General features: G+C 52.1%; 8 protein-coding genes across 8 annotated transcripts; 1 reads left to right on the top strand and 7 right to left on the bottom strand.

Annotated features, from left to right (window-relative positions):
- Positions 1-7: 7 nt before the first annotated feature.
- BO80DRAFT_367079 (putative transporter) lies at positions 8-1,859 on the bottom strand (the record flags this gene model as incomplete). Its single annotated transcript, XM_025716270.1, has 5 exons — positions 8-95; positions 149-267; positions 319-1,159; positions 1,210-1,538; positions 1,596-1,859. The coding sequence occupies 5 exons, from the start codon at positions 1,857-1,859 to the stop codon at positions 8-10; spliced, it is 1,641 nt and encodes a 546-aa protein (XP_025570524.1).
- A 1,519-nt stretch (positions 1,860-3,378) lies between these two features.
- On the top strand, positions 3,379-4,785 carry BO80DRAFT_367082 (TauD/TfdA dioxygenase family protein; the record flags this gene model as incomplete). The annotated part of the gene is made up of 6 exons (XM_025716271.1): positions 3,379-3,584; positions 3,631-3,836; positions 3,892-4,346; positions 4,392-4,428; positions 4,491-4,624; positions 4,672-4,785. 6 exons carry the CDS (start codon positions 3,379-3,381, stop codon positions 4,783-4,785), a joined length of 1,152 nt encoding a protein of 383 aa, XP_025570523.1.
- A 165-nt stretch (positions 4,786-4,950) lies between these two features.
- BO80DRAFT_240368 (uncharacterized protein) lies at positions 4,951-5,539 on the bottom strand. The gene has a single exon (XM_025714549.1). The coding sequence runs from the start codon at positions 5,434-5,436 to the stop codon at positions 5,092-5,094; it is 345 nt and encodes a 114-aa protein (XP_025570522.1). The 5' UTR covers positions 5,437-5,539; the 3' UTR covers positions 4,951-5,091.
- Positions 5,540-5,788: 249 nt separating this feature from the next.
- On the bottom strand, positions 5,789-7,617 carry BO80DRAFT_367056 (HECT-type E3 ubiquitin transferase; the record flags this gene model as incomplete). The annotated part of the gene is made up of 3 exons (XM_025716269.1): positions 5,789-6,103; positions 6,179-6,496; positions 6,934-7,617. 3 exons carry the CDS (start codon positions 7,615-7,617, stop codon positions 5,789-5,791), a joined length of 1,317 nt encoding a protein of 438 aa, XP_025570521.1.
- A 397-nt stretch (positions 7,618-8,014) lies between these two features.
- Positions 8,015-9,396, bottom strand: BO80DRAFT_366971 (questin oxidase family protein; the record flags this gene model as incomplete). The annotated part of the gene is made up of 4 exons (XM_025716264.1): positions 8,015-8,769; positions 8,822-8,949; positions 8,999-9,144; positions 9,193-9,396. 4 exons carry the CDS (start codon positions 9,394-9,396, stop codon positions 8,015-8,017), a joined length of 1,233 nt encoding a protein of 410 aa, XP_025570520.1.
- Positions 9,397-9,880: 484 nt separating this feature from the next.
- Positions 9,881-12,516, bottom strand: BO80DRAFT_367046 (GABA permease GabA; the record flags this gene model as incomplete). Its single annotated transcript, XM_025716268.1, has 19 exons — positions 9,881-10,056; positions 10,105-10,183; positions 10,238-10,385; positions 10,440-10,568; positions 10,626-10,703; positions 10,748-10,949; positions 10,996-11,020; positions 11,067-11,099; positions 11,148-11,176; positions 11,224-11,258; positions 11,306-11,384; positions 11,434-11,548; positions 11,597-11,668; positions 11,715-11,785; positions 11,894-11,922; positions 11,971-12,043; positions 12,147-12,216; positions 12,327-12,360; positions 12,434-12,516. 19 exons carry the CDS (start codon positions 12,514-12,516, stop codon positions 9,881-9,883), a joined length of 1,560 nt encoding a protein of 519 aa, XP_025570519.1.
- A 961-nt stretch (positions 12,517-13,477) lies between these two features.
- On the bottom strand, positions 13,478-18,355 carry pex6 (AAA family ATPase peroxin 6). Its single transcript, XM_025717216.1, has 3 exons — positions 17,973-18,355; positions 14,161-17,908; positions 13,478-14,103 (listed from the first exon to the last, which is right to left on the bottom strand). Exons 1-3 carry the CDS (start codon positions 18,160-18,162, stop codon positions 13,638-13,640), a joined length of 4,404 nt encoding a protein of 1,467 aa, XP_025570518.1. The 5' UTR covers positions 18,163-18,355; the 3' UTR covers positions 13,478-13,637.
- A 187-nt stretch (positions 18,356-18,542) lies between these two features.
- On the bottom strand, positions 18,543-21,229 carry BO80DRAFT_497203 (multicopper oxidase; the record flags this gene model as incomplete). Its single annotated transcript, XM_025724063.1, has 8 exons — positions 18,543-19,203; positions 19,266-19,849; positions 19,902-20,046; positions 20,104-20,156; positions 20,219-20,611; positions 20,658-20,681; positions 20,734-20,830; positions 20,891-21,229. The coding sequence occupies 8 exons, from the start codon at positions 21,227-21,229 to the stop codon at positions 18,823-18,825; spliced, it is 2,016 nt and encodes a 671-aa protein (XP_025570517.1). The 3' UTR covers positions 18,543-18,822.
- Positions 21,230-21,397: the final 168 nt, after the last annotated feature.

The following is a 21,397-nucleotide window of genomic DNA, read 5'->3' as shown; positions in this document are numbered from 1 at the left end:
AAAGGACTCACCGCTTGTTTCCAAGGTGCTGATTAGCGGCCAGGTATTCTTCCCTCTCCGCACTAGACATAGCATTCCAACGGGCAGAGTTGCGCCTGATCATCTTGTTAGTATCGTAAATGTTGGTCTCGGAACTATTGAGCCCTACTTGTTGCGCCATATGTAGTAAAGCTTAGCTCCAATGAAGAGAGCCATGCTGAGCACGGACAAGGCAATCAGAACCTTGTTACCGACACGATAGTAAGGCTTATCCTTCGCTTGATAGATCTGCAAGGGGTGATTAGCAGGTGAGTAGCAGTGCGGGGTAAGCTCGCTCACTTGACTGGCAATAATATTAGATGCTTGAACCATCATGTTGTACACTGCGCTGGCAACCGTACGCGTGCGGACCGATCCTGCGTTCCGGGACGTCATAGCCACAACGATTGCGTGTACGTAAGGGGCTCCAATCAGCAGAGCATTGATGATCCACCGCGCCCATGCGCTGGCCCCGTCCGGTAGGACCTCGAGAGCGATGAGCAAGATCAAGCACCAGAGCTCGCTGACAACGCCGAGAAGCAACCGCTGGTTGAAGCGCTCCGAGATCCATGTCCAGAATAGGAGGTTGATGATGAAGATGACGTAGGCGGGAATGGTCAAGAGGTTCGTCTCAAAGGTGCCAAATCCAAGGGACTTCAACTCTAGAGTGATGTAGTTTGTCGCAGGTGTATTGGGGATCATCCACGTCAGGCCGACCAGGTAGATGGGCCACATATCGTAGTCGCATAAAGCCTGCCATAACATCTTTGGGGTGACTGCTTGACGGTTGTGCATGCTTCCCTTGCTGGGATCATCGCGGAGCACACGATTCACGAGAATCTTTTCCTCGCGCTCGCTGAACCAGCCATCTTTACCACGTAAGCCACCCTTGGTTTGGGTGGGCGACGCAGGCATCCAGAACGCAGCGGTGATACCGATCAGTCCTGTAATGAGACCCTCGAATGCGAACAGGTAGCGCCACCCGCCACCACCGTCGGACTTGTGGATATGAAGGAAACCGAAGGCGAGGAAAGCACCGACAATGGATGTGGCCTCATATGAGACCCAGAAGTAACTCAACCGTTGCGGGAGCTCCTTTGACTTGTAGAAAAAGGACAGGAACAGGATGGTGTCCGCAATGCTGTGAACTATCAGCAAGAGAATTTCCCAGCATTCAGTGGCCAGGCTTACAATCCTCCCTCCAGAAGACCCAAAAGCGCTCTGCACACAAAGTATCCCGTCCGATTCTTCAGGACTGCCTGAAACGCCGCGACGAAACTCCAAGCCACCATCTGAACGGGAATCCAGCGGTCCGGGCCAATCTTTTTGGAAAGCAACTGTGACGGAAGTTCCGCAAAAAGAAATGTAAGGAGGAAGATTGTTTGCCCGTTGTTGTAATCGTTGGTCGTCATGCCGAGATCCGCAAGCATGGTGTCCGAATTTGCTTGAACAATGTTGCCTCTGTCGAGTTGAAGTGCGAAGAAAGTGACACATGCGAACGTGCAAACTCGAATATCAATCTGTTGTACGCTTAACCGCCGTTCTTCAGGATTAGTTGCGCGGGCAACTGGGCTTACCTTTCTAATCAGTCGCTTCTCCTCTTCTTCTGTCCATTCAAAGTATGGATCCCAGCGATGCGCGCTCTCATACTCAGGGATGGGCTTGTAGAATCTGGGGTCCTCTGACGCATCAAAGGCGCCGTCAGATCCGTATTTGGCTATCCTGTGCTCCGAAACTGCAAGCGAGGACGATGATGACGAGGCGACATTCGGGGTCTTCTTGGTGTCGTCGCTCGCGGGAACAGTGTCCGTGGGGACTTCCTTAACACCGTCTGTGGTCATCTTGCCTTAGTCGCAAGGTGATCAATGGCTGAAGGATAATGACAGGCCGGACTCTGGTGCTGGAGCTGAGAAATAGAGTGAAGGGGGAGAAATCGGGACCTTTTTGACATGTCCATCGCGGGGAGCCAACAGTAGATGTCCATCACGCAATATCTCGGTAAAGTGTCAGCACGATGCACTTAGTCTTAGCATCTGAGGTGTGGGTAGCTATACGTAGCCAATTGTCGTAGGAGCGACAGAATCGAGCAAGCTAGAACGTCGAGCGCATTGATGCGCAACAGGAGCCGGTCGGGTTCATGGGACCAACGTCAACCCGGCCGAGAAACCAGGCGAGACACTCGAAATACCATGATCGAAGGGTCGGAAAGTGAGATAGCGTCTGAAAATTTGCCGATTTCATTGCTAGTCGATAGGAGCTTGACCGAGCCTGATGAGAAGTACCGGGGGGTAGTAGAATCACGCAAGTCAAGCATAAGTGACGTTATGAGGAGCAAGTAACGTGGACGGACAAGTGCCGGGTCTAAGATTAGCGGCTGCTCCAGATCTCCGCAGGGCACTTCAGAGGCCAATCGCAGCTGGGGAATTGTATCAGTTCGCCAGAGCGCGATCTCATCATCGCATTGGATTATGATGGGATGCTTCAGGCTTGACATGGCAACATCAGATTCTGTGCTGATTGGTGCTGCCCAAACAACTCCATAGCAGGGCAATCTGATACGAATAACGTTTTTGAAGCCTCGCGGTGATCAGTATGGCCATGATTTAGTACCTCGACACGCTGGTAGGCACAGCCGAGAGACCCTGATGCGGTGACTATTCCCTACATTATGAGGTATTCAGGAAGGTATCTCATGAGAATTAGGAAGCTCCCGACCCAATCTTTGTCGCATGTTGAAAAAGGGATAAAACTTGAGGCCTCAAGCGGGGTAAATGTTGAGTGCTGGAGCAACCTTGTTTGGGGCGAGTTGCGCGAAGGGGAAGCGCTATCACGCCATGCTTGGCCCGCAACTTGTGCGACCTCTTCTCCTTCTCAACCACTACTTCATCACCGCTGCGTGTCAACCTCGACTCGGGTTGACGCGAGACCTGCCAGAACCGGAATTGACCTCCATTATTATACCCGCGGGAAATCCAAAAATAAACTACCCCCTCCTTTGACCATTCAGACTACGTGTTGAACTGCGTCGCCGCTCGCTACCGAGTCAGCACGATGATTGATAACCACCATGCTGACGTTCTTTATCATTGCATTATCATTGCACCGTCGACCTACCGAATAGGCGAGTCATGCTGGCCTACTCACCCGTGTCTCACGCCTGTTTGAGTTCCAAGTAAGCCCGCTGCAGGTGTCTTTACTCCTGAACGTCGAAAATGGCGTCAAACATACCCCGCAGGGATTGCGTGACCACAGCACGGATATTCGGAAGATGACAGGGAATATATATGGACAGACGTCCGCCAAGGTGTCATGACAAGAACAACAACAAGCAGTGTTCATAACTTGACCAATTTATCCGACATGGCCCCATCTCTGGTAGAGGAGACTCCCCTTTCTCTTCGGTCCGCACCACAGGCTGCGCTAAAGACCGATGCTGGTTTCAACAAGGAAAACTTGATTGGCTATGGGGAAGCCTATAAGCATGAGAGCGAGCTCAAGGGAACTGAAAAGCAACCTCCCGCATCGTTCCCGAACTATCTTCCCGTCTGGGACAACGAAACCGAAAGGTACACTGTCTCCTTGGATATTGGAATCCTCACCTAACAAGCATAGATACCCACCTCTCCAGCCTTTCGAGCACTATGATCACGGAAAGGACGCCGATCCGACCTTCCCTGATCTCCTACCCAAGGACAAAGCTGAAGTGGACGATATAACCCCTACTATCGGCACCGAGGTACGTGGGGTGCAGTTGAGCCAGCTCACCAAAGAAGGGAAAGATCAGCTGGCTCTCTATGTAGCTCAGAGGAAGGTTGTTGGTATGTACACACCCCTTGTCATGGCAGATGAGGCCATCCACTGACGTATGTCCAGCCTTCCGTGATCAGGACTTTGCGCATCTTCCTATCGACAAGGCCCTAGAGTTTGGTGGCTACTTTGGCAGACACCATATTCACCAGACATCTGGAGCTCCCAAAGGCTACCCGGAGATCCACCTTGTCCATCGAGGAGCCGACGACCGGAGTGGCGCCGAATTCTTGGCCACACGTACTAACACCATCACTTGGCACTCTGACGTGACGTTTGAGAAGCAGCCTCCTGGCACGACCTTCTTGTACATCCTGGATGGACCCACAAGTGGCGGAGATACTCTGTTCGCCGACATGGCGCAGGCATACCGACGGCTGTCCCCTGAATTCCGTAAGCGGCTGCACGGGTTGAAGGCAGTCCACTCTGGTGTGGAGCAGGTCAACAACAGTCTGAACAAGGGCGGCATTGCACGACGTGATCCTATCACCTCGGAGCATCCGATTGTCAGAACTCACCCGGTACGTCTACACCAATGCCATTGAGACTGGTCTAACAGTGATCAGGTTACTGGCGAGAAAGCCCTCTTTTTGAACCCACAATGTAAGTCCCATCCCCCGTGTGTACGGAATACCCTTTATCCACATAGGTACTAATCCATACAGTCACACGTTACATTGTGGGCTACAAGAAGGAAGAGTCCGACTACCTTCTGAAGTTCCTCTACGACCACATTGCTCTGTCGCAGGATCTCCAGGCACGTGTCAGATGGCGCCCTGGAACCGTTGTTGTTTGGGATGTAAGTGGCACCCGTTGATTTTCTTGGCTGAGATCTGACCAGTATAGAATCGGGTTGTTACGCACTCGGCACTTTTCGACTGGGAGGATGGCCAGAGACGGCACCATGCCCGAATCACACCGCAGGCCGAAGCGCCGTATGAGACTCCGTTTGAGGGTTAGCTGCCGCTTGAGTTCGCCTTCGACTAGCATCATATCAAGACACGAGCATGACGATCTGACGAGTATCACTGCATGATGGCAGCGGGTCTGGCCTAGCAATAGCATTGCAATAGTTGCATAATCAACTGGATCCACGAATCCTACCAGGGCATCCCGGAAACCACGTAACACTAACAATAAACACCGTTCCTGAACCTAGCGTATCATCCATACCTGAACTCCACCCGTCCTTCAGAGCGTCCACAACCACACATCGACAGAAAAGAAACCTCAAGCAAACCCCACAACCAACATGACCAGCGTCCTCTACCTCTCATCCCTAGTAGCAGAAGGCGGAAAAACGCTAATGGCCGGCGCATTCCTCGACACAGGCACATCATGATGCTGCATTCCGCTATCTATTGCAGTTGTAGCTGCAGCTGTATCTCGATGATTACCTCCCCCCGGAAGACGGGATACTTGTTCGATAGAATGATCAGTACATTTCGGGGACGCAGGCGCATGTTCGAGGTGTTCCCAGGTTACGGTGGAGTCATCGGTGGTAGATTGGGATTGAGGTTGAGGTTGAGATGATTGTGAGGATGTGAGTGTAATTGTGCTGGTGGTTTGGGCGGGTTGAGTTGAGGTGGAGGCCGGAGTTGATGTTGTCATTGCGGTATGGGAGAAAAATGAAGAGATGGTCGTTTGATCTGGGTTGTGTTGAGAGGGATCTATACGTATGTCAGTATATTCAGCAGAGCAACTCAACACAGACAGATTAATTAACTCACTGATGGGTATCACTGTCCTGAGATCAATTGCCAATTCAGTCCAGTCCGGTACAGTCTAGTTCAACTCATCTAAAGTGTAAAGTTAAGTGCCTAGCCAGCTCCAGCGAACAACGATACTTCCAGTCCCCCTCCCCTGACCTTCCTCTTCTCTCACCCCATTCCCCCCAAACCAGAAGGAGCAAAAATCCATACTCATACCCATACCATACACCAAGCAAAACCCCCAAGTACTACTAAGTAGTAATAGAAATATTCCTCTCAAACCTCCCCACCAACCCAACCCTCCACCCCCTCCACTCCCTCGCCTCAACCGGCAACAAACTCCTACTCTTTTCCAAAACCCGTTGGAACCCATCAACCTCCTCCCCCAACAACCTCACCTCCTCAACCGCCACCACCCCCACCTTTCCCACCTCGGCATCCAACATCCTCTGAATCTCCTTCTCATCGCTCAAGATCTGATAAAAGACTTTCATGGCCCGTTGAGCGCTGATTTGGTGGGTGGCGCTGGCGTTGGAGTAGGTTAGGGTGGGGGTGAAGATCCATATCTATTGTATTATACATATTCTTTTGTTAGGGGTTTGTTTGGCTGTTGGTTGGGGGGGAGGGGGGAGGGGACGTACCAATAATCCAGACTTGTTGTCGCTGTGGAGGATGAATCGGCGGGTGCTTTCGCGGTCGATGAGTTCGAGGAGTTGGGCGGAGATGACTGTTTCGGGGGGGTGGTGGGACCAGATCGTTGTTGTTGTTGGAGAGACTTCGGGGGAGGATGAGGATGTTGGGGAGGGAGAGGAAGGGGAGGAGGCAGCGAGACGGGTTTTGTAGAGTCGGTGGCCGTTGGCGATGGGGTCGTGGATGCCGAGTTGGGTGGTGCAGGTGGTGCAGTGGATTTTGTCGGCGTTTGCGTCTGGGTGGGTTGTGTCGGTGTTGGTGTTGGGAATCTAAGTACAGTATTAGCGATGATGGATGGATACGAAAACATGCGGATTCCAATTGAGGGTAGAACTATATACTGCATTACATAGTATATACCTCGTTTAATCGCGTCGACTCCAACACTCAGGCAGACAACGAAGAAACACACGAGGCAAGTCATGATCACAGCACCAGGGCACTCGAGCAACATTGACCTGCCAGTCGTCCAGGTGAAATCCATCGGCATGAGGATATCTACCCCGACACCAGCAAGCCATTGTCCCCGTTCATGCCGGGCCATACAGTCCGACCATGACTCTGTGAATATAGGGCAATTGTATCGAAGGCCTCACCATTGACTGAAAAAGGTCTCCTTCTTGTTGCCCATTCCACCCAATCCCACCCCATTCCCACCACCTCAAACATCAAACAGGAACAAGATTATACTCCTTACCTGCTCCACCCCCAAACAATCCCTCCCCGCGACCAAAAACCCCACCACATCCACCAAGACCGTCCCCGGCGTCGCAACGACCTGATTAGCAGCCCCATACCCCTTCACCGCATTCATCTCCTCCCCATCCCCGTTTCCATTATTTTCTCCCTTAGGCGGATCCGGTTTATGACAATGCCAAAAATCCATCATCTCGGCCCAATTCCCACTGGGCAGATCCTTCCACACCTTCCCCTCACCCAACACCTCACTCTCACACTTCAAACACCGCAACCTCGTCGCAGAGGACATATCCGTCGCCGTCCAGGGGATATACCCGTCCAGGGAATCAAGATCATTATGATTGTTAGTAATGGGGGTATTGACGTCGACCGGCATTCGGAACGAGTATTCGCCCTGGGTGGCGCGGGGTTGGGTTTGGGGGAGGGTGGTGGGGGTGAGGTGTAGGATGTGGTGGGAGGTGGGGTGTACGTGGGCGGGGAGTTTCATGGTTATGGGGTCGTTGTCAGGGTTTAGGGAAACGGAGATAGAGCGGCGGGATTCCGAGAGGGTGATGGTGAGATCGGTGCTGGGGGTGTTGGCGGGGACGGAGATGTAGAGGGTTAGTTGGCGGATGTTGGGGAGGAGTTCGGCGTGGAGATGTAGACTGGAGTTGGGGTCGCTTTCTGGTGGTGGGGTTGAAGATGATGCCATGGTTAGTGAGTTCTTGTCTGTTTGTTTGGTTAGTCGCGTTGGTGTAGTGGCTGTTTCACAGTGGTGATAGTGCTGGTGTCTGGTTGAAGAATAATTGACGTGAAGGTGTTGTCCGCGGAGACGTGTGGTGCAAACCGGACAAATGACACGCGGACACGTGATGGTGGTTTCGTGTTACGGTGCCTTAGGCGTAAATAGAACAACACGGGATTCATCATGGATCGGAATCTTGTCTACGGCATAGACGGACAACAGTTCGGAATCCCATTCAAGTCATATTAGAAGCGGTGTCCAAGCAGAAATTAGGATTACACTTGAAACGAATCAATCCATCCAGGCAAAAGGTAACCTATTAGTACATTCATGTCATAAATCAAGACTGCAATGCTTTTTCAGATCAGATAAATCCTCCCCAACCGTTGAATTCCTCGCCAAACTTGACCGCCGCCTTGAGATAGAAAGACTCCGCGTCTCCCCAGGTATCGGCACATTCCCGGAACGCTCGCAGCGCTTTCACGTAGTGTGTATCAGTCGAGTATTCGCCCTTGACGGCCTGCTTGGCGGTCCAGGTCCAGTCGCGGCCAGTGAGCTCGTACTTGCGGATCCGGTCCAGGTCGAGTTCCGGTCGGAGTTGAGCAATGTAGACGGACAGCGTTAAGAGCCACCACTGTCGAACCAGAGAGACCTGAAATTGGGGAGGGATGAGTGGCAGGAGGACCCGGACCGCGTGGCTGGTAGTCAGAATGTGAACGAAGAAGAAATCGTACTGTTCACTGGTTCGGTCGGAATGAGTGCCCATCAAGACGGCGGCGGCAAGTTCTTGGCTCTCCCGGAACTGCTTGACGGGATCTTGGATCTTCCACGCGTTCCAGTGGTTGAGAAGGGCGGCTTCGCGTTCACGGAAGATGACTTCGATGTTGTGGTCGCCGGGGGTTCCAAAGAGGCCGTTGAATTGCTTGTCGGTACGGACCTTGTTGATGATCTCAAAGAGGGAGTTGGACTGGTAGGATGACTCGGCCTGAGCGTAGGAAGGGTCGTCCAGATACTTGTGGATGCTGCTGTAGCAGGTTGAGGTCATGGCCAGGGCTTCCATGGCGACTTCGCGGCTGGAAAGTTCAAAAGCATATGCCAGATGAATCAGGGGATGTCCAACTAACACCATCAATCAGCCAGAGTATACGAATGATGAGCTTGGCCAACATACGATCAGCAACAACGGAGTTGAACAATGGCTCTTTGCCCGAGAAGAGATACTCATTGACGACACTCTTCCAATCATATCCCTGGCGAACGAGTTCATCCTCAAAAAAGTCCACAAAGGCACGCTGGTATCTACAGCCCTCGATTAGCGGCAGTCATAGAAATATGAGCTCAGTCATACTCTCTGCACCCCAAGTAGTCCCTCCAGTCATAAAGACTGATCTCAGCCGGTGCATCTGTCCAAACTTCAAGATGCTTGGATTCAGCCTCATAGACACGGTTCAAGTCATCTGCGTCCGCTCCTTGCAGGAAAGATGAACAAAGGATCTGCGCGAGTCAGTGACTTTTGAGAACCCATAAGAAGCTCAGACATACGTGGGGGGCATGATTATGGAATCTTCGTTCATTGTACAAAATCGCATGGTTGGCGTGGTTCAGTTTGAGTAGATGCTTCAGAGCGCGGGCGGGCTTCTCCAGAGCCGTATCAATATCGTGGATTTTGACAGACGGCACCGCGAAAAGCACCCGGTCTCCCCACGGCAGCAGTTTGTTGATAGATGGCAGTCGGAATGAAAGCATTTTGGTTTAGTTGCTTAGTTGCTGAGGTCTGAGGACCGACAGCTGGATCTGGATTGCTAGCAGTCCTCTGTTGGCGCGTTGAACGGTGGGGCTTGGCGTTGAGATCAGGCAATTTGATGGTACCACAAGAAACCGCCCAAACCTGGTCAGATCGGCAGACCACGTGTTTATCGCTCTTATCAAAAGATCAGCCCTGTTTTTCACTGTGCCGAATCTCCGAGCAGACTAACAGTGGGTTAAAGGTGTAGCCGAAGTGTGGGGAAGAGTGATAGGTGAAGTTGTTGGGAACGGTTTGCGGGCAGAAACTATGACGCAATGCCGGCCGCATTCACGGAGGGCTGCCCCAAGCGGGCCCTGAGCTTCGAGTGAATCTCCCACGTTTCAGCTGAACTCTATTCGCCGTGACGCCGTGTTATGTACAGAACAATCCAAGATTCCCAAGCACCAGGCTTAATATTTCAGATCCCATTCCCTATTACTCTGCTTACTTCTCATGAAAATCGGTATGCTGAACCTCTTCAGCAACGTCACCCCCCGCGGCAACCTGCCCGGAGATGACATCCACGTCCATCCGCGGTCCGGTGAAGTTCTTGCGGCCATCAACAAACCACTGGAACAGCGACACAATCAGGATGATGCCAAATACGGCCACACAGTAGTCTAGATATGTTAGCGACACGCTGGAACAGGCGATCAGACCAAACTTACTCATGTTGCTTCCAGTCACCGGGTAGTCCGGAGGGAAGAGGAAGAGCACGGTCGTGACAGAGATATAAGCCAGAGACACCTGCCAGTGCAACACCGTCAGTATCAATTAGTGACAGCCGATGGATCAACATACCATGTTTGCAATCCAGCCAACGACATTCGGCAGCACAAAGGAGCGTTCAGGCAGCATCCTCCGACCCCGAAGACAGTTCACTGCAATGGGAATGCCATAGGCAATATCGAGCATGACTACCGACGCGGACACGATAGCATTGAACGCGCTATTCCAATGTTAGTACGACTCGAGTTACCACAGTCATCTACAGTGGGCTTACCTCGAGGAGCCCAGAAAGATACATCCGAAAATAATAACCAAAATGTTGGTGAGGTACAACGCATTCAGCGGGACCTCGAGCTTGGTGTGTACCTTGCTGAAGAAGGGAGAAGCCGGAAGACCTCCATCTCTGTATAATATCAGCAAATCCGCACATCCGCAGTAATGGGACAGAATGTCTGCTTACCTTGCAAACGCGTATATCATACGGCTACTGGTCGTCATGATCGTGATAGCAGCGAAGAGGACACACACGAGAGGGAAGCTTCAACCGTCAGTCGAGAAGGCCAACATGATGGGTAGACATACATAAGAAGGCAGATAGCCCCAGCTTTGTTACTTGTCGCATTGACGAAAATTTGCAGCAGGGGAGTGGCCGCCGAACTGATGTCTTCGTAGATGTCTCCGGCAACAAAGAGCAGCACGATCAGGAAGATGGTTCCAGTGAAGGTTCCAATACAGACACATCCAATCATGATCTTGGGTCCTACGACCGAAGGATTGGGAATTTCTGCGGATGTCAGTACGCATTTGCTTGTCATGTCCGGCAACTCTACCTTCAATCATGTGCGCAACACCGTCCTATAGCTGTTAGTACCGAAATGCAGGAAGACGGCGTGAAACTTACAAATCCAGTGAGACCCAGTCCTCCTTGAAGCAGCTATAGAGTGATAAGTAACAGATCGCGCAGATGGGATGATAGACATACTCCAAGTAGCCAAGCAAGACCATCAGGCCCTGAAAATGTTAGCCTTGATCCATAAAAAAGAAGTGGGTTGGCTTACAGCCTGTTTCGTTGATGAACTTTCCAAAGACAAACCTAACCGAGTCAGCAAGGCTTCCCCTACCAGTGAACACATCACTCACTCTCCCGAGCTGTAGTTGGGCGACGCGCATGCTAGAAGGGTGATACAGATGACAGTAAACCCGGTGAGGGACCAAATAACTGAGGATGTTAGCTCAAATTCGATCAACGATGCAAACATTCCACTCACAGGCGCCCTTGGTGAACAGAGGAAGAAGGGAGTTCATAAAGGCATTGATGAGGAATGCAATGATGTTATAGGCGATGTAGATCAAGAATTGGTGCCAGCGTTGTGACACATACGTCTGTCCACCGTTAGTACCAGACGCCAACAGAGAATTCAGGGGCCTTACAGGATGCATCAAGGAGATGACACCCAGGACCAATTCACTGCCGAGAAGTCCACCAGTTGCAGTCAAGGCAACCTAAAACAATTAGCTGCTGCCCATATAACCAAATTCATACGCGTACCCAGCCAGACACATTCGCCCATCCAGTGATCCACGAGAGCACAGGCATCCATTTCTCCCAAGAGACTTTGTCTGTTAGTAATGTTGATGATATCAGACGCATCGAAATACTTACTGACTAATAAAGAGACGAATGATTAGCACTGCATGAGATAGCCATAGGTATAAAGAAGTACTCACCTGCAACCCAATGGTATTGTCCACCAGCACTGAACCCACGATTAGATGGAGCCAAGAGCACGAGTGAGATCACTTACGTAGGATACGCCGACAAGAACTCAGCAAGAGAGGCCGACATGCAAAGGTTACAGATACCTGCTGTGATCAAACCTAGAGGCAGAAAGAGTCAGCAGGTAACGACACATACAATCATACAGTAAAACACGCAGTGGATCCCTAATAGACAGGAAGGAGCATAAGTATCCCAACTTACCCCAGATGACACTGACACAGCCACCAGACGGTAAACTGATCGATAAGCTCGCCGATAGAGCGGTCCATGACTGCAAATAGACTTAATCAGTTACCCACTTCCTGGTCTGGCCTAGCACCATGCTGGCCTTATCGAGATTGGACGGTCCAACCGCGCCCGCGCGTTTATTTGTCGACGTACATTTAAGATGGCAAAGGCTAAGCCTAACATTGACCTGGATCAAGGAAGGGATGGATCAGTATGGACCACGTGGGAGGCAAGTCAGCAGCATGACTTCGGCAACGTACAGCATCGAAAAGTTCCGGTTCAGTTCGGCCTTGTGGCCCATGGCCGCCAACTGGGCGTCATCATCACCCCGAATGTCTTTCATGGTGGATGAGGGATCGATTGCCGATTATGTGCCTCCAGGGAACAGTTACGGACCAAACGATGGATTCAAGGAAGGTTTAGGAGGAGAATGGAACCGGAGGAAAGAAAGAGAAGAGAGGGAGAGTGAAGGGGATCATTCGAGAAAATAAAGGCAGGGCGTCAGACAGCCCGAAGGAGGGAAGGGGTCACGGAATACCCCCAGGCTCCGATATGGCACTGGCAGCAGTCCATTATCCACCGGGATTACCGTGTTCGCGGAAATGGAATGAGCTCATAGGGCACAGCAATCGCTCAGCGTTCTCTGCATCAGCAGCTCTGGCTGGTCGAGGACGAATTGCGGGGAGAATGAGTGGCGGAGGTCCTCCGTGGTCTGTTACCTAATGGATATGGGGTAATGAGATGCCCGCCACGATACTGAGTCCGCCCGAGCAGGCATTAACCAGAGGAGGAGGAATCAGCACCCCGCCGGTGATAAGAGCCATGGCCCTGCCTGGTGATTCGCTCACTGCGCCGAACCGGGATCGCCGAAAGCCAGTCAGGAACGGCGCGGTGGAGGACCCTCGAGTGGGAAGTCTGAGCCTAACCGGCTTTGGGTGACGGAGACGAAGCTTATTTGGCCGGTGAAACATGGGAACTTGGGTTGTTGAAGATAAGCGCCCGCCCTGAGATCATCCTGGGCTGTGGCAACGAGGATTATTGCAAGATTTGACTCACGCGGCAAACTTTTATCACCCCCGATAAGAGATACCTATCTACCCCTTCCGAGATATGCTGATTTTTGTTCTACTGTCAGTCCTGTCAGCCCGACTAATATAAATCGCTAAGCAATTAAAGTATCGGCGGGCCACGGGATCCAATTTCCCTAAGCCAGACTCGGTTAGTCTGGCACTGCAGGCAATCGCCGTCGGGATATCTACACAGTAGCCTGAGTCTATACGAAGTCTTAGGCTAGGAACCGGGTTCAATCGTCCAATGATCGGTGATTTGGTCATGTCATCTCCCGGCATGCAGTCATGACAGTAAGATATATGTATATGTATGTACATCGGCCTTGCAGATGGCCCCATAGTCATCCATGTGCGACATTATTCGTCACCAGGCGCAAGTTCTCAAGCATCTCCTTCACTTAGATCCACCAGCTGGAGCTAAGTGGTCGGTGCGGATGATGTAGTCTTCATCACCTCCATTAGTAATCCCATCTTCATCCTGCTCGACGACATCATCGTAGCCTTGGCCCCGGTCAGCCGGGGGACCGTCCAGAGATGAATCCGAATCCCCATTCGGCATGGAGACAGACTTGTTCTTCAACTTCCCGCCCGAGCCAGCAGGATTCTTCCCTTTACCCTTTCCACTTGTTGAGTAGCCAGTCGAGACTTGCTTTCCTTTGCCCTTCCCGGAATCGTTGATGGAGTCGCCGTTGACGGCGGGTCCATCCAGGCTAAAGGCCAGCTGATCGCCGGCTTTAAGTGCCTCGAGCGCATCCTCGATCGTCTGAGACCCAGAGTTACCACTGCCAGACTCCGGCTTTTGTTTATCAACCGATTCGAACGTCTGCCGGATTCGTTCAAAGTGTTCCAGTTCTTTGGCACTGCATGAAGTTAGAGGTGAAATGTAAGAGTGGAACGCAATCAGCCATTGTACTTACCTAACACTAGGAACGAGCTCCTCCTGTGCGTCTTTGAAGTCGTCCTCCGTAACCATCACGGCCACGTCCTCCGGCGTCGCCAGATGGTCGAAGAAGTATGCCGTGCTGACGGGCTCCCCTGGCAACTGCTTGATCTTCTCGTCGACAGCCGTGGCCTTGCGCGTGATGGCTTTGAGCATGGCGTCCGAACACAAGGCGTACAAATCAGCACCCGTGTAGGTCAGAGGCAGTCGGTCGGCAACTCGGCCGAGCGACACTTCCGGTGACAGAGTAAACTTCCTCGTAAGAGCTTCCAAAATCGTAGCCTGCTTCTCGTGGGTGTCAGACACTCCAAGATACAGCATCTTGTCGAACCGGCCAGGACGAAGAAGCGCTGTGTCGAGCAAATCGGGGCGGTTGGTGGCACCGATCACAAAGACGCCACCGCTGTTCTCCTCGCCCCCATTCATACCATCCAGTTCCGCAAGCAATTGACTGACAATACGATCCATGACACCGCCGCTATCTCCTTGATTGCCTCTCTTGGGGGCAACCGAGTCGAGTTCGTCAAAGAAGACAACACACGGCCGGGCATCCCGAGCCCGTTGGAAGACTCGGCGTACATTCGCCTCGGACTCGCCAATGTACATGTTGAGCAGCTCGGGTCCCTTGACGGAGAAGAAGTTCAAAGAGAACTCGGTTGCAATAGCCTTGGCGAGGAGGGTCTTGCCGGTACCCGGAGGTCCGTAGAACAGGATACCACTGCGCTTCTTCATACCCTTCGCGAACAGCTCAGGCCGCTCGAGCGGCAGTTGGATGGTTTCGATCAGAGCGTCCTTGACGTTGGTCAGACCACCCACATCGTCCCAGCCAACATTGGGGATTTTTGGTGCCCCAATTGAATCGGCAAAGTTCTTTCTTGCGGCGTCGACTGCGACATCAAAGTCAACCTTCGTAACTCCTCGTGCGGCGTCCCCGCCGGAGATAAGGACATCCCTGACGCTGACAGTCTGCCCAGCATTCTTGCTGGCAGTTTCTGCTAGTTTCTCTAGACGCGCGGCCCGTGCAGCTGCGGCTCGTTCAACCACATCCACCAAGTCTCCAGCAACTAGGGCAGCAGTCTTCAAAGCTACCGTACCCAGATCGACATCAGGCGATGTCTTGATGCTGCGTTCAGAGACAGCATTGCGGAGAATACCCTCACGCTCTTTCTCCTCCGGGGCAGTCATCTCAAATTCGTGCGTGAACATGCTGCGAATGCCTTCGGGGATCTGTTCGACATCCGTCGTGGTCGCGATCATGACTCGTGCATCCGCCACAATATCAGCCATTGCTGAAACGATACGGTCTGCAGTCAACACTTCGATATGCTTGATCAAGAGTGCCGTGCATTCAGATCCACAGTGGAAAGCACGCTCGGCTCTTGCCTTCAAGTAAGCTTCGGTCTTCACGTCGCCGCCATTTGCACCACCTTCGGTCAAGATATCATAGGCATCAATGGGAAATGTATGGAGGCCAATGTCAGCACAAGCCCGTGTGGCGATGGTTGCCTTTCCAATGTGTCTCTGCTGAGACCTGATCAGTATGACAACCGGCTTCATGCCCAACTGGATTGCACGAGGGCTGGTCGCCACTGACATCAAGTCACGAATGCGCCGTTGCAGTGGGGGAATAAACGACTGCGGAGCTTCTGTGATAAGACCATGTGGAGTCGGGGCATCATTGGCCGTCCTTGGGACTGACTTCACTCCAAGCCAATATTCCCACCCATTATCTATAGTGCCTGGTACCCTGCTTACATCGCTACCAGCCTGCACCATTCTTGTAGTGGCGGAATCGATGACAGCAACGCCTCCCCACTGGTTTTCACCAGCGCCATCTTGTTCATTGGCTATGCTAGGGACAACCTGCCCGACACGGAACCAGGCAACGCCAACTTTCTTTGATGTAGTGTGGTCAGAGTCGGTAACCTGACCTAAGCGGGTAGCCAAGTCATCATCCTGAGCACCACTGTCGCCACCAGTAGTTACTGAGAAAACAGCTCTACCGAATCCCTCGTCAACGCTGATTCCTACGAGATCGCCGCCTTTGAGGAGTCGTCGCCGGGACTCGAAGTATTGCTTGAGACCAGCAAACAGAGCCGGTTGGAGGACACGGTCCATGGATAGCGGAGTAGAGACTTTGAGTAAAGTCACTTCCTTTGCCAAAGGTGGGCTGCGGACGACACTTGACTTCACCTGGTGTAGGAGACCAGGCTTGGCCCCATTGGCCGCAGGGAAGATCATCGGAGAAATGCGGATGTGTTTGGGGTTGTCTAGGTTGTTCAATAACAACGGAGGAACGAACACTGAAGGCGTCAGGCGCGTAGGAGCACGCTGAGAGATGCTCGACCGTCGCTCGCCAGACTGGTTGATTGAGTATCGCGGCTTAGCGGACGGAAGGCCGGGGAGTCCGTATATCTTGACAGCACGCCAGTCTCCAGAGTCGTCCTCTTGTCCAGTGAAGCTCCCGAGCTTGATAGAGGCGAACATATTGAGCTGCGGCTCTTCGGTGGCCTCAATCCTAACCCAGTCCCCAGAGAAACAGCCGATCTTGGCGAGTGTGCTGACATCAACAAAGATGAACGACTCTATATCGTCGTCTTCCCGAGGCCTGGGGTGGAGGAGGTCGCTCGGTACCCTGCGGAGCAGGCCTTCCGCCCTGAAGACCTTTCCGCCGTTTGCGCGCCCGGGACGCATGGTCGTAGAAGTGAAGTTGGATGCGACAGAGCCTGGAGTATGTGTCCCGTCCGCGCGACGGCCCCCTGCCCGGGGTGTTGCAGCGGTCATGGCGGACATGACACCCGATGCTGACTGGGGAAGCTCAGGGGCAGAAAGCGAGATCATGTCGTCTAGAGAGTCATCCGACGTGTCGCTCGCATTTCCTCCAGATCCTTCAGTTTCTGACTCATCTGCGGTCGAAGTAGCCTCCACCTCTGTGCTGCTTTCCACCGGCTTATCTTCCGCGGCGGAGTAAAACTGTTCATTAGAGGTGTCGTCGGCCTCATCTTCCGCGACTTGCTTGAGAAGACCCGAGCTCGAGCGCAAACTTCGCTGTGCCCGATGACCCGGAGACCGCGCCTGAATCAACACGACTTTGGTCGTCGGCACCAGTAGGCCTTGAGAAACAGGTTCGCAGTATGAGATGCGCGCAGGCGGTGACGGGGCATAGGTAATGGGATGCGGAGGCAATGGAAGTGGCAGTACATCACCGGTATGCACCACCTTCTCGGCTCCCAAGGCCTCACGTACCGCAGCCGTCAGCCTATCTTCAGTCTCTGCTGCCGCCTTCTTCGAGGGTTTCTTGGTCTCAACACCTTTCCCTCCCTTTGCCCACAGCCCATTGGGCCCATTTTGATTGGAAGCAAATCCCCCACCGAATTTATTCTGGATATCATCGTGATTCCGAAGCAGATTCCGCTCAACGGTCACGTAAATGGTGTCCAATGGCAGGGGCGCAACATCCAACACTCGAATCTCAATAGGACGCTGTGCTTGAAGAGTATGACGGGTGGGATCAAGCTTGCCCAATGCGTCGGTAAATGGCTGTAAGGAAGTTGCCGAGTGTGGGAAGAGTATTGTAGAATGAGGGATGGTCGACTGAGGGGAGCGTCCTTTGGACTGCGGCCGGACCGGGATGATGGTCCAAGCCAGATCCTCCACCGCATTATAGCCCGGAAGGTAGGGCGAGATTGCGAGATAATAAATTCCGGGTTCGGTTCCGTTTCCCTCTTCATTCACAGCGTATAAAGTCAGCAACGCAGCAGGACCCTCACGCAGCTCTCTTCCACTTACCGGTCGCGGTGGAGTATTGAAAGAGGTCACTGGCCAGATCTTCGGACACAACTCCGACATTCCCGCGTAGCTGGGGATCAAGGGAAAGGCGCGCAGAGAGCGGCGCCCTGTTGCGCATACGTCGCCTCACGGCATTGCGCCTTCGCCGCCTGGGCTGATCTGAGTTGAGGTCACGGTGCTCAAGGTCCATGGTGGAGGGCGCGAGTATGCTGGATAGCCGGAGGCTGGGCGGGGACTGGTCGTGAGGGACGGGGAATTACCACACAGGAGATCAGACAACGTGGTCACATTCCTTGTCCAATAGCGATTCAAGTGAAATGGAATAAGACAACCCCCAGGCAGTAGGACAAGGTGACTGGAGAGTAGATGGCAGAGAGCTCGCGATCGACAGCGGGAGGATTGGAGGCAGTCCGGGGAGATGGACGAGAGGCCGCAGCTGCTCGGCACCGCCCGCCCTCGTTCTGCCGAGGTCCATTTCTCAGGTCCACGCGGATCGGCAATGCCCACAGACACCCAGGGGCCTCGGGGAAGAAGGCACATGGGCTTTTGGCCTCGTCTGACCACCTGTCAGGTGGATCTGGGCTATTGTTCCCTTGTCGATTTAATATTGCAGCTTGTGCGAGATGAGCTCGGCAATATAAAACATATATCTTCGGCGACCGTTTCGGTCGGATAATTATTCTTTACAGGGCTTGATACTACTTAGCCAAAAAGTCTGAGACTTAAGATACATCATCGACTGTACCACATAGCAACAAGTTATCATTGACAAATACAAGCTCCAAGACCGTCTATTTGGCCTGTCCCATAGTGGAGTTCAAGACGAAGTCAATGCAACGGGGCAGTCCGATTAAATCCCCGAGTCATCCTGAAACCGCCCATTGGGATTCCAGCGGTTGGTTTTGTTTGCAAACCAAGTCTCCCAGTTTTGACAGGTTCGATCCAACTGCGCCCGCGCGATAGATGAGTCTTCAATATGCGTTTTGAACACGTCCTCCTCTTCCAGAACCTGCAACGCCAACCCGGCCGAGGCATGCCATGCGATATGGCAATGTAGTGTCCAGGCACCCGGGTTGTCGGTTTTAAAGGCAATTACGACAAAGCCATTGAGTGGGAGAAGGATGGCATCCCGTCGCCGTGGGTTATCGAGGGTGAATTTCAAGTTCTCTGAGTTGTTATACTTGTCAGTCGAGTACTGCAGAACTGCGAAATCATGACCGTGGAGATGGATCTGAGGCGTATCTATTAGCTGTTGTATTATGGTTAGTGTAGAGGGAGGAGGACGTCACTTACTGGATGTGCTACTGGAGCCAGAGCTCCCCCAGTCACCGGACTGGGATTAGCTGTATAACCCCCGATCAATAACATGTAATTCCATGTGGTCTCGGCAGGTTTTCCTTCTGCAGCTAGGTAAACAACCTGAGTGCTGTTGTATGGAGGATCAAGATTGTTCACAGTTGGCTGCTGGTAATTCACCCAAAGAGTGCTGTTCAAGAACTTCCAGTAATTGACAAGCACCTCGGGGTCCTCCCCCTCTGCTGAGAGGTTCCATTTGCCGATCACAACGTCTGCCCTCTCAATGAACGACTGGGCCATATTGTATTTTACCATTGGTATAATTGGGGGTGGCTGATCAACGGTCCAAGGGACAATTGGTTCTAGGTTAAGCATATCACTGCATGTGTTATTGTACGAATGTGCGTTTGTGGTTGGGATTGAGGGGTAGCCTCCTTCATACCAGAGGATGCCCTGTCTGGCGTCTGGGAAGGTTTCAAAGTTGTGGCATCCATCCGCAGGATCGGTCCGAATCCAGTACGCCCCTTTTTCAGAGTCATCAAATTCGGTCTTGGTTTCAAGAATAATATGGTATCGCTGGCCTGGCCTTCTGTTAGACTGATGGATTTGGGGTTGACTGCGGAGAAGACGAACCAATTCCGACATGTATATGGTCTGTCGTAAAGGGTTGAACTGGTACTAGATCCATACCGATCACGGTGAGGTTATGACCATCGATGCTGAAGATGAATGTTGTATCAGTCGACCCGTTGATAAGCCGCAGTATATATTTTTTGCCCTACGTATGTTAGCAGTGCACTGCCTTTCTCACGGTAAATGAGCGGTGCCTCCTAACCGGCTTTACTTTCTTCTTGTATCGCCTGTTGGGGAAAGACCCGGCATAGCTCCCTATCGGTGGTCAATGCATGACTTGGTTGTGCTCCATGGAAAGCTGACAGCGTTCAACATACCGTGACCATTGAGAAGAATACTCGTCTGCTTGGGCGGAACTCGACTCAAGTCCGCAGCCGCAAACTGCTCTTGATAGTACTCCTGAAAGGCGCTTCTGTGATTGTGATCCGTGAAGATAATGGGATCAATAGCTTTATCGAAATTAGCCGATGTTGGCCCGTGGATAGTCAACGGGCCGAGTACACCATCCGAGTACTGAAGACTGTAATGACTATGATACCATGTCGTGCCATATTGAGTTGTATTGAACACATAGTTGAAGGTGTCTCCTGGGGCGATAGGACATTGGCTTACACCAGGCACACCATCCATAAGGCCATTGTCAAGCATCCGTAGCCCATGCATATGGATGGCAGTCCCATTCTTGGACATATTGTTCTTAACGGTGACGTCTAGCCCTATCAGCATGAGAACAAGGAAGGCACACACCATACTTACTGATCCGGTCTCCCCAGCACGCCTCTGCAGGCTTATGAGCATTAATCGATCGGAAGCTCTAGGGTACAATACTCACGGATCCAAGGACCAGGGAATCTTCCGTTGACGACCTTTGCGTACGGAAATTCAATGCCATCCAAGTTCAATGATTTTTCGCCCACGGTGAGGGTATACTAATACAAGTTAATGTTGACCTTGTCCTCAATACCTTGCAAGTTCCCTAATGCACCTACCTTGCGCTCAATGCCGATGGGCCATCTTGCTTCGTAGTCGGTATTTATATCAAAGTCCATTGAAGAATTGGTACGATGTTTGAGCCAGACACTTCGGTCTTTCCCTGAACTATTGTAGGTGTACTCATTTGCCATCGCAGGATACTGACACATGAATGGTACAGCTTCGGCAGACTCAGCATCGCCAGGAGGAACAAAAGAAAGAGTCTTGGGGGTTGCATGGACGGTATGCGTATTGTCATATTGCAAAGGGTATTGCAATGAGTCTTGGTGCGATGCATGGAAGGGTGAGAAGCCGAAGTAATTGACTATAGCAATAAGGTATGTCTGCAGAATCATGTTTGGTAGTGTGGTCCTTCTGAAGGAACTTGAAGAGCCAGTATGGAAGAATCAAATACCTTGCCAACGTCACGAAATGTGCCAGCCACGGAGAAAAGCAAGTATTAAATAGATCCGGGCTCAGGGCAGAATTAACCCCAGTTACATTAATGACCCTGTTTATTAGGC

The sequence above is a fragment of the Aspergillus ibericus genome, assembly GCF_003184845.1.
Source record: "Aspergillus ibericus CBS 121593 unplaced genomic scaffold BO80scaffold_61, whole genome shotgun sequence".
NCBI classification, from domain to species: Eukaryota; Fungi; Ascomycota; class Eurotiomycetes; order Eurotiales; family Aspergillaceae; genus Aspergillus; species Aspergillus ibericus.
The sequence above is the reverse complement of the archived record's forward strand: the minus strand, read 5'-3'. Positions and strand labels throughout refer to the sequence as shown.

Excerpts from the sequence above, each read along its gene's own strand:
- pex6 (XM_025717216.1), bottom strand. The coding sequence starts at position 18,162 with ATGGACCTTGAGCACCGTGACCTCAACTCAGATCAGCCCAGGCGGCGA. Across the intron at positions 17,909-17,972 it reads TCAATACTCCACCGCGACCG|AGGGAAACGGAACCGAACCC; the intron begins GTAAGTGGAAGA and ends CTGTGAATGAAG. Across the intron at positions 14,104-14,160 it reads GAGCTCGTTCCTAGTGTTAG|TGCCAAAGAACTGGAACACT; the intron begins GTAAGTACAATG and ends AACTTCATGCAG.
- BO80DRAFT_240368 (XM_025714549.1), bottom strand. The coding sequence starts at position 5,436 with ATGACAACATCAACTCCGGCCTCCACCTCAACTCAACCCGCCCAAACC.